Source organism: Girardinichthys multiradiatus, chromosome 6 (genome assembly GCF_021462225.1).
Source record: "Girardinichthys multiradiatus isolate DD_20200921_A chromosome 6, DD_fGirMul_XY1, whole genome shotgun sequence".
Classification (NCBI taxonomy): domain Eukaryota; kingdom Metazoa; phylum Chordata; class Actinopteri; order Cyprinodontiformes; family Goodeidae; genus Girardinichthys; species Girardinichthys multiradiatus.
In genome coordinates this window covers 46,307,302-46,322,817 of record NC_061799.1, presented here as the reverse complement: position 1 = coordinate 46,322,817, position 15,516 = coordinate 46,307,302, and the positions used below count along the sequence as shown (strand labels likewise).

Here is a 15,516-nt window from a genome sequence, read left to right as displayed (position 1 = left end):
AGTTTGACATATTTTAAAAACTTGATGTGTGCATGTTTTGTGTTATGTTCCGGTCCAATTCCAGCATCAATCCACAGACTCAGAAGGGGAAAATCCAGCTGTCTGTTTCAAGATCCAGCAGGTGAGTTCAGGGGAACTTGGTGCTGCGTTCAGGGTCGCTCCAAGACCAAGTTTATGTAACGACTGTTCCTGGATCAGATTAACATGGATTAAAGCATTCCCAGAACACACTCGTACAGACTCTTCTTGTTTCTGTGAGGGACTGAGCTTCACAGAATACGAACCTGAAATAAATTGGGTAAGTTGCCTTCAGAACCGGTTTCAAATCTCAGTCCCAGTAGACAGCTGACTGAAAACATGTTTCCACCTGAATAATCTCAACCTCCTAATGTGAACAAGTTCTAGAGAGATGTTAATTGCAGTTAATTAGGACTTAAAATCACATTAATTAAAGACTTTATAATCTTTCAGTTTTAACATAGAAGCCTGCAGCTACTGTAACAGAACTCAATTCAATTCAGTTTTATTTATATAGCGCCAATTCACAACACATGTTGTCTCAAGGTTCTTCACAACAGTCAGGTTCATATATTCCAATTAATCGTAACCATTGAACAGTTCAGTCAGATTCAGTTATTTATTCAAATTGGATAAAAAGTTTTTCTATCTAAGGAAACCCAGCAGAACCTCTGTGATTCAACTATATTCATATTTAATAACCCGACAGGATGCAGGTTTATGCTTTCACTAATTTCACTCTGTTTAAAGCTTTTGTAAAAACACAACTAAATTCAGTTTTAACAGATTGTTTTATTTCTGTGAAAACTGCCTCCATCAAAACAGATTCAATCAGATGAAAGTCCAATAATTCATAACACGACTCCTTCAGACCCTCCTCGGGTCAGTTTTCCATGAATTTATCACTCTGAACCTTTAAGACAACCCATTAGAGATCAAACACTAATTAACTGATGAAGTCATAAATTTGAGCCACTGAGATCACACAGACTGTGGACCTGCACCACCCCCTGGTGGCTGCAGGGGGAACTGCAGCCGGTCTGAGAACAGATCAGTAAAGCTTCATGGAGGATTCATACAGCTGGCTCAAGTCCTCCTCGGTGTGCGACCGCGGAGACAGTTTGGTGACACGCTCCTGCAAGAAGAAGAAAAAGAAGAAATAGGGATGTAATAAATGTGTCATCCAATCCCTTAAGCAGCAGGTAAGGAGTTCACCTGAGGGAGGGTTCCCTTCACCAGAGCTGGAATGTCATCTTTGTTGTATCCAACAGCAGCGAGTCCGTCCTCAACATGCAGGTCGAACAGGAACTGACGCAGAGTGTCAGCTAGAAGGGCACCAGCATCCTCACGCTTCGCCTGCCGCACCTCTGCACCTGAATGTGCCACAAAGAGACTTAATTCACCTAAACACACCGCAAACACTCCCTGCACTTCAACGCTTTGGCGACAGAATTGCTGCAACAGAACATGCCTGGAACACAGTTGCCTGAATGCACCAGAGACACAGTTGCTGCAACTCATCGCATCAGAAACAGAGTCGCCATACGATCTCACCCAACAAAATCAGCTTTTTAGCCAACATGTTGCTAACCCTGCTGTTACACCAGGGTACACCAGTTACTGAGTGTGATCAAGAGCTGCGAGGTGTTCAACTACCCAGGATCTCTGCAGCCTCCAGGTGGCGCTCTGGGCACATCGGTGCAGTGAAGCTGAAGACCGCCGGAGACGTGAGGACGACTGAGAGTCCGTGAGGCTGCAGAGAGACAAAGTTAATCTCGTTAACCCAAGAACCCTAATGGGAAACCTCTAATGAGTTCAAGGTTTGAGGAACAGCTGCTGTTCTGTGGTTCCGGCAGGAACTTCACTTTAACATCTAAACTGATGTGAGTCAAACGACCAAAGGTGAAACTGAAAAACCAGACCAGGGTCTGTTATATCTCACCACCAGGGGGTGCCCCACACTGTAGCCCCTTGCTGTGTGAGTTTTCACGTTTCCTGCGATTGGATATGACATCCCATGACTGATGAGACAAAAACACAAACAGGATCGAGTCAAACGTCCTGCAGAAATAATAGTATAACCTCGGCATCACAGAACTGTCCTAGAAAATCAACAACACATTAAGAACTTTAATCTGTTTCTCACCAGAGATGAACTCCAGCGTTCCCAAAGCCGATCCCAGCAAACACACTGGCCAAGTGCATGCTGGAGCGGGCCTCCAGGTCCTCCGGGTCCCAAACAGCCCTGAAAAGATATACATGAGCAAAATCGTAATTTTTCTCAAGAAAATATTTTCAGTAAAATTCTCAATTCTATAAAAGAAAAGTTTTCATAATCTTTCACAAAATTTCCTGAAGAATACTTGACTCTTCTAAGAAAGTATTAAGATCTGTACATTTTGAGGAAATTCCCTTAAAATTTATTTCTTGTTAAAATACAAAGAGTTTCAGTAAAGCTTCTGTAAAGTTGCTGTAAAGTCATTTATTTACCGCTTCATGTACTTGGCGACCATGTTGAGAGCGTGGCGGGACCAGACGTCACTGATGGGGTTGCTGCCCTGGTAGGCGGGGCGGTTGATGGGGTTGGTGGGACAGGGCGCCCTCTGGTTGTAGGGCAAGGCAGTGTAAGACTCCAGAGCATGACTGTTCAACAAGGAGGAGATGTGACCTTTCAGAGCACAGTAACACCAGCATATCCACAATAAAACCACTTGGATGCTGGTGCCAAAACCAATGTTTCGTAGGATGATTTGGAATGAAAAAGAAACATGTTCAGACGCACCACAGGACATCGAAGCCACTGTTCGCAGTGACTCGTTCAGGCATGCTCAGGGTGTGCAAGGGGTCCACGATACCTAGCATGGGTCTGATGGCCCTGCTAGCAATACCTGAACAGAAACAGCCAATGAAAACTCAGGTTGAATCCGAAGACATAACTGCAGATTTTATATTAATAATACCAAACACCTCTGTTTCCTTTGATATGCACTAGTCCACAAATAGGCATATTAACCCCTCCTAAAATGTGTTTAACTCTTTAAGGGTTAAAGCAGACTGAGCCACAGGAAGTGCTGAATGTTCTCACCCGTTTTAGCCTTAAGAGGCTGGTAGTCGAAAATTGCCACTCCGGTGGTCTCGCTTCCAGTGCCTGCAGTTGTTGGTACTGGAGAGAAAAGCCTAAACAGGATGAGCAAGACTGAAAATCAGAGCTGCTAAATGCAAAGATGACATGACAGACCTGCAATAAGAGGCTTAAGAGCTTTGGTCACTGGTCTCCCTTTTCCGATCGGAGCATTGACGAAGTCCAGGAAGTCAGCTTCAGGATGACAAGAGTACAGATTGGCTGCTTTACAAGTGTCGATGACCGAGCCGCCACCCACAGCCACAAACGCATCGAACGAGTTCTTTTTAGCAAACGCGATGGCGTCCTTAAAACTGAAAGAAAAAAGTTCACGTTAACATCCTCTCCGTAACGTCGCATTGAAGGTACCATTGCCTTCCTCCCCTTGTAATCACACCTGAAGGTCCCACTTTAGCATCCCCCCTGACGTCATATCTGAGGGTACCCCATTATGTCTTCCTCCTGATCTCACCTGTTCTAGTCATGTGACCCGTCTCACCTAGAGTCCGTTGGCTCTACCCGGATGTTGTCAAAGACCTTGAACCTAACTCCGTTCTTCACCAGAGACTCAAGCACTGCCTTCATCGGAGGGAGTTGAGAGAGGTTCTGGTCCGTCATCAGGCAGACGTTCTTGGCTCTGAGGTTCTGAAGGTCCTGGAGAAGGATCCAGCAAACTCAGGGAATGGTCACATTCGTTTACTTTTATATGTTTCAATGTTAGAAAGTGAATCAATTAGGCAAAATATATTATATTATGAATATTTTACAATAAAATCTGGATCTCGATTGTATCCTAAAGTTTTAAAAATAAAAATAAAAGAGCCTTTATACAAAAAATAATTTTTGAAATCATGATCAGGTTTACCAACTTGTGACAAGCACAGCAAACATTTAATAAGTACATACTCTACATAAGATGTAATAATATGCAAGACTGTATTATGATTAATGTGAACCTTAATCAGGATTATCAGCATAAATATTACTCTAAATATTAACTAAAGAAGAAGTAACATTTTTCATAGTTTCAAGCCAACAGGATATGTTCTTATATTATGTTGTGTCAGGGTCCGAATACATTCATAGTACTGAGAAAAACATGTTTGAATTAGCTTTAGAAAATGAGCTAGTTCAGAGAGCATAGTACACGGCCTGGCCAAAAAAAGTCTCCACCTGGATTTAACTAAGCAAACAGGTACGAGTCTCCCATTGGATAATTACTGCATGGCAACATGTAATTTAACCCCAACTGGTGCAATGAGTTGCTTCATGTTGAAAGACACATCCTGTGGTCGTAGAAAAGATATCAGTCTGTTTCAGAAGGGTCAAATCATCGGCGTGCATCAAGCAGAGAAAACATTTCAGGAGATTGCAGAAACTACCAACATTGGGTTGAGAACTGTCCAAAAAAAAAAACTGGAAGGATGGCGGGGACCCATCGTTTTCCAGGAAGAAATATGGCCGGAAAAAAATCCTGAATGATCGTGATCGGCGATCACTTAGACGTTTGGTGAAATCAAATCGCCTGACCTGCTGGAGGCACAGGACCAGCTGGAGGCTTGGGACCAGATAGAGGCTTGGGACCTGCTGGAGGCACGGGACCAGCTGAAGGCACGGGACCTGCTGGAGGCTCGGGACCAGCTGGAGGCTTGGGACCTGCTGGAGGCACGGGACCTGCTGGAGGCACGGGACTGCTGGAGGCTTGGGACCTGCTGGAGGCACGGGACCTGCTGGAGGCACGGGACCTGCTGGAGGCATGGGACCTGCTGGAGGCATGGGACCTGCTGGAGGCTTGGGACTGCTGGAGGCTCAGGACCTGCTCGAGGCACGGGACTAGCTGGAGGCACGGGACCAGGTGGAGGCTCGGGACCAGCTGGAGGCACGGGACCTGCTGGAGGTACGGGACTTGGTGGAGGCTTGAGACCTGCTGGAGGCTTGGGACCTGCTGGAGGCACGGGACCAGCTGGAGGCTTGGGACCTGCTGCAGGCACGGAACCTGCTGGAGGCTTGGGACCTGCTGGAGGCACGGGACCAGCTGAAGGCTCGGGACCCGGTGGAGGCTTGAGACCCGGTGGAGGCTCGGGACTTGGTGGAGGCTTGGGACCTGCAGGAGGCATGAGACCAGCTGGAGGCTTGTGAACTGGTGGAGGCTCGTGACCAGCTGGAGGTTTGGGACCTGCTGAAGGCACGGGACCAGCTGGAGGCACGGGACCTGCTGGAGGCACGGGACCAGCTGGAGGCACGGGACCAGCTGGAGGTTTGGGACCTGCTGAAGGCACGGGACCCGCTGGAGGCTCGGGACCAGCTGGAGGCACGGGACCTGCTGGAGGTACGGGACTTGGTGGAGGCTTGAGACCCGGTGGAGGCACGGGACCTGCTGGAGGCACGGGACCAGCTGGAGGTTTGGGACCTGCTGAAGGCACGGGACCCGCTGGAGGCTCGGGACCAGCTGGAGGCACGGGACCTGCTGGAGGTACGGGACTTGGTGGAGGCTTGAGACCCGGTGGAGGCACGGGACCTGCTGGAGGCACGGGACCAGCTGGAGGTTTGGGACCTGCTGAAGGCACGGGACCTGCTGGAGGCTCGGGACCAGCTGGAGGCACGGGACCTGCTGGAGGTACGGGACTTGGTGGAGGCTTGAGACCCGGTGGAGGCACGGGACCAGGTGGAGGCACGGGACCAGGTGGAGGCACGGGACTTGTTGGAGGCGTGGGACTAGAGGCTGACATTTTTTTGGGAATCCCACGGGACGGGAGACAGCATCAGTAAAGATCACGTGATTGGGACGGTACAGGATAAAAACTGAACTGGAGCAGACGGGAGCGGGAGCTAATCAATAGGAGCGAAATAAACTAGGATCAATTGTCTTTGGAAATGTAAAACTGAGACTTTGTTATAAACTTTAAGAAAAAAAAACTTGGATCGACGCCGCCATTGTGTAGTTTTTTCCAAGAAGCCTATACTATAATGTGAGTCAAACGAACTACACGACCCACAAGCCAACAGAGCTTCTGCTCGATGTTTTCCACCTGCGTTCAGAATGGAGGGAGCAAACGCAGGTGGAGAACTGAACGTGGTAAAATTGGATTTGTAACGTAAAGTCAGAAATAAAGACTTATCTATTAAACTCATAGAGCTGACAGGAAAGTCGCAAATATTACCGAAGTTCAGGAGAGTTGAATGTAGCGGTTTTAACACGCAGTCTGCTGCTTATAAAACGTGTTTAGTCATAATCAAGTTCATCAGTGATTAAGGGACACTTGTAAGACAGATTCTGGATTAAATCAGTCCTGCATCTCTTCATTCATCAAACCAAAAGTACCATCATGTATCAAGTCTCATCTGACCAACAAAACTGCTGCATTAAAGATTTAAGAGTCTTTGCCACAGTAGAGGGGAAAGGTTTCATCAAGGGAAGATATTAAATAAATATGTTGTGAAATAGAAAAAAATTGAATGTACCATTAAATGTACAATTTATTTAATACATCATTAAATATTAAGTGTACCACTAATTACGTCATGTCGTCTTTAAACTTATACTTAATTATTCAGTGGCATATTTAATTGCATAATAGTCCATTTCATGATATAATGGTACATTTATTGTTTCTAATGATGTATTAAATAAATAAATGGTACCTTTAATTTAATGGTACATTTAATGTTACATTTCTTTCATGTTACATTTACTTCAATTATGGGACATTCACAACATTTATTTATTTAATGATGATTTTATTGTATTAATTTTGTCCAGTTTGACCCTCCATTCTTGATGCCTGTATAGGAGGTCATGTCAGAATTTAAATCAGGTGTTCTGGAGCAGACAAACATCTAAAACTTGCAGAGAAGAGGTCCCTGAGGACCAGGGCTGTGAACCATTGAGGTACAGTTTCTAAATTATGAAGGTTTTGCCTTTTTGTCCTTTTGTTCACCAAGTACAGTTCTCTTACTAGGTGCATTTTTCTTTCATTTCAGCAACTTGAAACACAAAAGTAATGTCATTGTTCAAAGGAAACAATCACTTAATAAATAAGTAAAATACAACTATGTATATTTTGTTTATTCAGCTAAGATAGACATGGTCTGTTTCCTTGTTTAATATTTTATTATTTCTTGATTATTATTCTTTTTACTTTAACTGTCCTTTACTACAACTAAAAACAGGGACCTAACTGGTTCTTCAAAGAAAGAAATTTCCAAAAGACTAAATGAAGAAAACAAAACAGGGAGAGTCACAGGAGTGGGACGGGACAGGATTTTTTTTGTTATGGTGGCCTGTGATTGGGATAGGACAGGAGAGAAAATCCCCTCCCGTGTCACCCTCTACTTGGGACCTGCTGGAGGCTTAGGACCTGCTGGAGGCTTGGGACCTGCTGCAGGCTCGGGACCTGGTGAAGGTACAGGACCAGCTGGAGGCTAGGGAACTGGTGGAGGCTCGAGACCAGCTGGAGGCTCAGGTCACGCTTCCTCTGCAGGTCCTGGGGACCAAACCATGTTGCTGGAACATTTAACACCTGGAGTTCAAACATCCTGGCTTTATTTTCTCTGCCTTCAGCTTCTGTGTCAACCCTGAGACGATGAGTTTGAGGAACAATTTTTAGAAGCGAGTTTTAAATCAAAAACAGTTTTAATGTTAATTCAGTTTGAAACTCTAAGAGTTCCTAAATATTAATACTATTTTTATGAAGCTGCAGGAAAAGGATGGAAACCAAAGTCATGTTAGCAAGAAGATAGAAGTGCACTGCCTAGAAGAGGTCAACACAATCTCCTCCTTCAGGATCTAATGTCATTTTATGGCCCATCTGTAAAATAAATCATGTTTAAAAGCTGTTTTTCTGTGAGGAATTGTGGAAGCTTAAAGCTTTGTTTGGTAGATTAAAAGTGTTACTCTTGTTTTAACCATATGTGAAAATGAATTCTGTGTAGATTGTTCTGGGCATAAGAAAAAAATCACTCTGAGCAGCATGCAAGGCCTGTCTGGGAACAAGCTAGATAAGGAAAAGTTCTTGGGGTGAGGAAAGACTAATGGACTTGTTATGTAGAAGCGAACTTGTAGGCTGGATAGAAACAGTCCAGCTGGAAAGAATTATGATATTTGAATCCTTCCAGGTCACTTTGACATTAGAGTTCAGTGGGCCAGAAATGTGCGTAAATGGAAAGGGTACATCTGATTGGTCAAAACTTTCACAAACACAGCAATGATATGACTTTTGTATATATATGTCTTGACTAGTGTCACGGATTTGGGATTTTGTATGAAGATGTATTCAGAGAGGTGTTCTGAATAAAAGGTCCCCTGCGTCGGCTTTGAGAGGAAACCAGTTGTCTCTTCATCATTTTTATATTAGGAAACTTTCTTCTCCCACAGAATCTGACCTGCAGCTGAATATCACCTTCCTGGATTAAACCCAGCATGAAGACCACCTGCTTGTTCACCCTGATTCCTGTGGAGGTTTCTCCAGGAGATCATTTGCTGTCCCATTTGGAAAGCAAATGAACCCAATCCATAATTCCACCTAAACCTGACCAGACTTCATTGCTGATGGTTGATTTTATTGTTATTCCACTTTAATTCTGCAGGAATTTATTTAGGCAGGTTCGAAAAACCACGTCCAGTTTAACAAATTTTATCTTAATTACTATTCATGTTAAAAGTTAGTGCCCTACACTACATTACCCATGATGCACCCTTTTGTTTTGTAGTTGCACTCGCTCGTGGCTTAGCGAGTCACTTTCTGTTTCTTTAGTGTGGTTCAGAGGTCAGAGCAGCGTCCTGGGTCCAGGGATCCCCTGCTGATCTTTTGCTAGTCTCCTGTGTTTGAGTCCTTGTGCGTTCTTATGATGTAAGTATAGTTTATTTGGCTGAATGTTTGGTTCAGCCATTGACCCAAGTGGTGTTGTCCTCATATTCATCTGCTACAGCAGAGCCTGAGACAGCCCTCAACATGCGCTCCAAACCAGCCATTCAATATTTAAGTTATGCCTTCAGCCAAATATATGTTATGAATGTAAGTGTGATGTGATATTGCTGTTCATTTGACCGTTCCTGGCGTCTGTTCATTGCATTTAATTGATAATTAATGTGTAATGTTAGAGTGCCCCCTATGGGATTTTCTGTGGTACCGAAGGCCAGTTTCCATTTTTTATCCATGTGCAGTTGTAGTTCACTTACATGGTTATTAATATATATTCTATTATTGTTTCTGTTCTAGATAACCACACATCTGCATCAGTTTCCTCACCATGTCTCAAGTACCTGCTGCTATATTTCATTCTGAATAAATATTCTAAACTGCGTCCTTGGAGTTGACCTATTCCTTCTGACTGAGGAAGACTCAGTTGACGAGTAATCTGCAATCAGTGGCTGCTAGATGCACAGTTTTTTACTATTCATTTCACATCATTTACGATTATTTAATTTGTTATTTAATGTTCTTTACATTTAATTTTAGATTCTGTTAAACAAAACATTCAAATGAAAGTTAATAACAGGTTGTTTTATACTCGTACTCGTACTCATCGTCTTCCGCTTATCCGGGACCGGGTCGCGGGGGCAGCAGACTCAGCAGAGACGTCCTCCAGCTCCTCCGGGGGGAGCCCAAGGCGTTCCCAGGCCAGCCGAGAGACATAGTCCCTCCAGCGTGTCCTGGGCCGTCCTCTTGGCCTCCTCCCGGTGGGACGTGCCTGGAACACCTCCCCAGGAAGGCGTCCAGGAGGCATCCAGTATAGATGCCCGAGCCACGTCAACTGGCTCCTCTCGATGTGGAGGAGCAGCAGCTCTACTCCGAGCTCCTCCCGGATGGCCGAGCTCCTCACCCTATCTCTAAGGGAGAGCCCGGCCACCCTACGGAGGAAGCTCATTTCAGTCGCTTGTATCCAGGATCTCGTTCTTTCGGTCATGACCCAAAGTTCATGGCCATAGGTGAGGGTAGGAACGTAGACCGACCGGTAAATCGAGAGCTTCGTTTTTCGGCTCAGCTCTCTCTTCACCACAACGGACCGACACAGCACCCTCATTACTGCGGCAGCTGCAAAGATCCGTCTGTCGATCTCCTGCTTCATTCTTCCATCACTAGTGAACAAGACCCTGAGATACTTAAACTCCTCCACTTGAGGCAGGAACTCCCCTCCAACCTGAAGAGGACAAGCCACCGTTTTCCAGTCAAGAACCATGGCCTCTGACTTGGAGGAGCTGATTTTCATCCCAGCCGCTTCACACTCGCATGCTGTAGGTCTTGGCTAGAGGGGGCCAGCAGGACCACGTCATCCGCAAAAAGAAGAGACGAAATCCACCGGTCCCCAAACCCGACCCCCTCCGGCCCTTGGCTGCGCCTAGAAATCCTGTCCATAAAAGTTATGAACAGGACCGGTGACAAAGGGCAGCCCTGCTGGAGTCCAACATGGACCGGGAACAGGTCCGACTTAGTGCCGGCAATGCGGACCCAACTCCTGCTCCGCTCGTACAGAGACCGGATGGCCCCTAGTAAAGGGCCCCCGACTCCATACTCCTGGAGCACCCCCCACAGGACATCACGAGGGACACAGTCGAATGCCTTCTCCAGGTCCACAAAACACATGTGGACCGGTTGGGCAAACTCCCAATCAGGTTGTTTTGTAATTTAAAGTAATTCTAAATGTTATCTTTCATCCTATTTTTTACTGTCACAATATTCGGTAAATCTTTTATTTAAAGCTAAATAAATTCAGATTTAATGTTGCATTAGCACCTCCTGTTGGTGTAAAATGGTCCCAGTGGGATCGGAGCTGCAGGAATATTCCAGGGAACAGCCTCATCTCTGCAGCCGGCTTATCAGCCGTGAAAGTTACTGATTCGAATAAAACAGCCCGTCTGAGTTCTGCTCAGACCAGGATCCGTTCGGATCTCCGATCATTCCTCGGCTCTAAGGAAGCACACTGTGATGTGATGCCGAGGGCGATGAATGTGGTTACCATGCCAATTTCTCTGCTCACTCCAGGTCCATATCGGATGTTGGAACTGGAGATCTGATGAAAACACAAAAAGTGAGAAATCAGATCCAGACCCAGGAACTGATCCTGGAGCGGGTCCAGTCGGTGGTCCAATGGGCGTTACCTCGAAGGCATAATCCGTCTTCCTGCTGGTGCAGCCGGCCGCTCCGATTCCTGAGGACAAAGTATAAAATTGTTCAAATCTGATGGACCAGAATCCTGTAGGCCTGGTCCAAGTCCAGCAGGGTCTCAGAGGAAGGTCCTGCTGGATCAGAACATTGTGAGTGATATTTATGTTGTCAGAACTGCACCCAGCTGTAGTTCTCTCAAACCCCCAGCCGGTCGTGGCAGATGGCCGCTCACACTGAGCCCGGTTCTGGTTCTGCTGGAGGTTTCTTCCTGTTAAAAGGGAGTTTTTCCTCTCCACTGTCGCTACATGCATGCTCAGTATGAGGGATTGCTGCAAAGTCAACACCAGTGACTGTCCACTGTCTCTACATGTTCATCCAGGAGGAGTGAATGCTGCAAGTCACTGACTGGATGCAATCTGCTGGGTTTCCTTAGATAGAAAAACTTTTTATCCAATTTGAATAAATAACTGAATCTGACTGAACTGTTCAATTGTTACGATTAATAGGAATGTATGAACCTGACTGTTGTGAAGAACCTTGAGACGACATGGGTTTTGAATTGGTGCTATATAAATAAAACTGAATGGAATTGAACCAGTTCTGATGAAACATGTGGACCAATGAGAAACCTACCTTGATGGAACATGTTGAAGTGGGCGGGACATCTGCACCTGTTGACACAGGGAGCATGCTCAGTAGGTCCGCTGGAAACCGGAGCTCAGGGCCCACTTAAAGATTCTGGACAAACATTGAGACAGGGTCCTGGACTGGCTTCAATTCAAGCCTATAGAGAACTGGGTCCAGAACTCCTCTAGATCTGGACCTGGGTCAGCCCAAGAGGGGCCGATATTAATGTCACCTGTCGCTGTCAGGCTCCAGCGAGGTTCTACAATCCAGAGCCGGTTCTAAAGCCATTTTCAGAGTGGACCTGTTTCTGAACTGGATCAGCCGAGTCATAATGTGCGTCTGGACCTCATGTGTTCAGTAACGGGCTGTTGGCTTGTTTTGACCAGAACACTGACAACGAAAATTAACGACTCGGAAATGTTTCTAGGTTCTGCTTCAGGTTCTATCAAATCCAGATTTATTAATCTTATGGGAGGTTCCTTAACCTTAAATCTGATGTTTGTGGTTCTTGAAGTAAAACACTCATTGTTTATGTCCAGGTTCGGAACAGGAGTCCTGAGAGGCCACGCCTACAGAAAGCTGCCACCACCAGCTGATCTGTCAGACCGGTTCGGAGGTTCTGAGACTCAACTGATCTCAGTTCAGTTCTGTTTTCACAGAGAACTAAAGTTTTATAGGTCACAGAAATCTCTGAATGATCCCGTTCTGCTTGGCCCGTTTGACTTTGGTCACCCGAACCGAACCCGATCGGGTTCAGGTTCTTTACAGAGACCTGAACTTTAACCTGCTGGACCTGACTTCAGATCAGAGTGACACAACAACAGAAAGTAACACTTTGAATTAAATACATAAAAACCATTTCTACCAATTAACCTTCACAGAACCAGGACCTGTCCCTGTCTGGATCTTACGAACCCATCGAATTAAATTCAAATGTAATCCCTTCACACTGAGAACGTTTTAAGCAGAGTTCGACACAACAGGCTGCTGAGCTCAGAATCAGAACCGGGTCTGACTTACGCTGCGCGCTCCAGCTGTCTGAGCAGGTGAACAATTCGGTCCCGACCCGCCATGTTGTCCGAACCTCTGCTGCTTCTACAACAGAATCGGCTGCTTCCACCACAACTTTTCACAATAAAAGTCCGAATGCTTGGTTTTGACAGAGGAGCGTTTTCTCAGGTCCTTCCTGCCAGCACCTGTTGGACCTCAGAACCACCGCTGCTCCTAACGAACTCGCCAAGTATTCGCACCCCTGCTGATATGTGCAGTTGTTCCATTTCTCGTAGTCTCTTGTTGTTTTTATGCACAATTAAAAATGTGCTTTTGGTAAATGCTCAAATAACTCAGTTGCACATTTCATTAATCTGAGGAAGCCATTTTAATAACTGTGAAGTGTTTTTTGTTGTATTTATTGTCTATTCTACTCTTACTTCTTGATTTGATAGTTTTTTACGTTTGTGAGAACCTGCCAGCTTCTATTTGACTTTTATGTTGCTCCTGACTCACCTGAATTTCCCTGCTGAATGACAATAAAATATATTTTTATTTTATTTCTACCCAGAGAGAACCCACACAAACACAGGAAGAGCATGCAGGCTCCATGCAAAAAGACCCCAGGCCAGGATTTGAACCTGGGACCTTCTTGCTGCAAGGCAGCAGCGGCAGCAACATGCCAACCCATTTCTTTTATAAAGCACATTAAAAAGAACAATTAGTTTAAGAGCTGTACAGTAATAAAACAGGTCAAACCGAAGCACAAATATGAATTATAATAAAAAAACAACACGGCAATAAAATCTGAAACAAAAACAAACCAACTCACATTGTGTCAGAAGCCACTGATAAATGGTGAATTTTAATGGAAAAGACGCCTGTCTAACATTTAATGGCAACTTGTTCCATAACTCTGGAGACACAACTGAGAAGGCCTGATCTCCTCCGAGCTTCAATCTGTTGGGGTTCAACCAAGAGAAGCTGGTCAGCTGACCTGAGAGCAGGAGGCGAGGTCGGAGAGCTGCAGAGGAGCAGGACCATGATCGCATTTAAAAGCCAAGAGAAGGATTTTTAAATGAGTTCTTTGGACTCTGGCTGCCAGCGTTGAGAAGACAGAACAGGTCAGAGATGTTTGTGTTCTGGTTAAAAGAGCAGCAGCAGCTTCCTAAATGAGCTGAAGGCCTGAAAGAGAGGCCTGACTGATCCCAGCATGAAGCACATCCCAGTAATCTAGACCAATTGTGACTGCTTCATTTATCTTGATCATTTCACTGTTTTTAAATCTTTCCTCAAACATGTTTAAAAGTATGCACTTATATTCTGCATACGACTCACTTCAACAGATACTTAGCATTTTTATAGTTATTTACACTGTTTCCAGCTCTAACCTAATATTTCATTTCAAACAGCAGGACCAGTTACTGCCAATTTTATTTGAATAATATATGTTTCTATAAAGTTTTAATATTTATTTGAGTAATTTAAAGGATCTGGCAGGTTAATGAAAATGAATAGATTTTGCTATGTCTTCCTGCAGGAAAATAGAAATATATTGAAACCAGCTCAGAGCTGTTAGTGATGGAAACCAGCAGCATGGTGCTACTGTTCCTCCTCTCCTGGCTGAAGGTCTTTATCGTGTTAAAGGACTAAAAGCCAGTTGAGTTTGCTTCTGAAAGGTCAGAGGTCAGATTGCATGATCCTCAGTAAAGTGGGCAGCAGTATTTCCTGCAGCTGTTATGAACAGACAAATCGACCTTTAAACAAAGCAACGAGCCACTGCAGGACTCTGAGCTGTTTGCTCCCGAGTTTTAGTGAAAGTTTCTGATCCAGCATGAAGCCTGGAGATGAACTTCTCACTGAGTCTCTCATGAATTATTAAAACAGGTCAATTAGGTGAAAACACAGAGCATAGTCCTGCAGCAGCAAATAACTGTACTGACATATGCCCCAGTAATTAGCCATATCCTTCCGGCACACTCCACCTCGTTAACATAAAGTGAAAACACCGACTAATGAGCTGCTGGCGTCTCCCAGCATCCTCTGGAAGCAGAGCGGCTTGACAGCTGGACTTAACGAGGAGAGTCCAAACATGGTCAGACAAGCAGGAAGTTAACACGTCCAGTCAGGGGAGACTGTTTGAAAAGTTCCTTAATGTGAGTGCAGGTAACTCCATCTGTTGGTCCAACGTCTCATTACAGCAGGGATGTCAAACTCCAGTCCCCGAGGGCCGGTGTCCTCAAACTTTCAGATGTGTCCCTGGTCCAACACACCTGAATCTTTGGCTGAATTACCTTCTCAGTATGCAGTCAAGTTCTCCAGAATCCCGCTAATGACCTAATTATTACATTCAGGTGTGTTGAAGCAGAGGCACATCTAAAGGTTGCAGGACACTGGCCCTCGAGGAGAAATCAGTGAGCTTCTGGAAGAGTTCCTCCTCATCAGCTTTTTATATCTACAACAACATGTTCAACATATCCATCCATCCATCCATCCCTCCATCCATCCATCCCTCCATCCCTCCATCCCTCCATCCATCCATCCCTCCATCCATCCATCCCTCCATCCCTCCATCCCTCCATCCATCCATCCCTCCATCCATCCATCGATCCATCCATCCATCCCTCCATCCCTCCATCCATTCATCCATCCATC

At 45.2% G+C, this 15,516-nt stretch overlaps 2 protein-coding genes across 4 annotated transcripts; both read right to left on the bottom strand.

The window, feature by feature from the left end:
• Positions 1–790: 790 nt before the first annotated feature.
• adhfe1 (alcohol dehydrogenase iron containing 1) lies at positions 791–13,006 on the bottom strand. Of its 3 annotated transcripts, none has more exons than XM_047367108.1 (14): positions 12,892–13,006; positions 11,878–11,915; positions 11,238–11,287; positions 11,096–11,149; positions 3,639–3,793; positions 3,257–3,453; positions 3,104–3,181; positions 2,801–2,906; positions 2,509–2,661; positions 2,165–2,263; positions 1,961–2,039; positions 1,675–1,771; positions 1,234–1,391; positions 791–1,153 (listed from the first exon to the last, which is right to left on the bottom strand). In XM_047367108.1, the coding sequence occupies exons 1-14, from the start codon at positions 12,942–12,944 to the stop codon at positions 1,070–1,072; spliced, it is 1,401 nt and encodes a 466-aa protein (XP_047223064.1). In that variant the 5' UTR covers positions 12,945–13,006; the 3' UTR covers positions 791–1,069. The 3 variants fall into 3 exon arrangements, with proteins under 3 accessions (XP_047223064.1, XP_047223065.1, XP_047223066.1); XM_047367109.1 differs by having other exon boundaries at positions 11,878–11,982; positions 12,892–12,957; XM_047367110.1 differs by lacking the exons at positions 11,096–11,149; positions 11,238–11,287 and having other exon boundaries at positions 11,878–11,982; positions 12,892–12,958.
• LOC124869313 (basic proline-rich protein-like) lies at positions 4,444–5,976 on the bottom strand. The gene has a single exon (XM_047367113.1). The coding sequence runs from the start codon at positions 5,866–5,868 to the stop codon at positions 4,639–4,641; it is 1,230 nt and encodes a 409-aa protein (XP_047223069.1). The 5' UTR covers positions 5,869–5,976; the 3' UTR covers positions 4,444–4,638.
• Positions 13,007–15,516: the final 2,510 nt, after the last annotated feature.

Bases quoted from the DNA above. Each gene is read 5' to 3' on its own strand.
- LOC124869313 (XM_047367113.1), bottom strand. From the start codon at position 5,868: ATGTCAGCCTCTAGTCCCACGCCTCCAACAAGTCCCGTGCCTCCACCT.
- adhfe1 (XM_047367108.1), bottom strand. From the start codon at position 12,944: ATGGCGGGTCGGGACCGAATTGTTCACCTGCTCAGACAGCTGGAGCGC. The intron at 3,794-11,095 runs GTAACCACATTC...ATCCTTCTCCAG, and splicing joins TGAGCAGAGAAATTGGCATG to GACCTTCAGAACCTCAGAGC. The intron at 3,454-3,638 runs GTGAGACGGGTC...TTTTTCTTTCAG, and splicing joins GTAGAGCCAACGGACTCTAG to TTTTAAGGACGCCATCGCGT.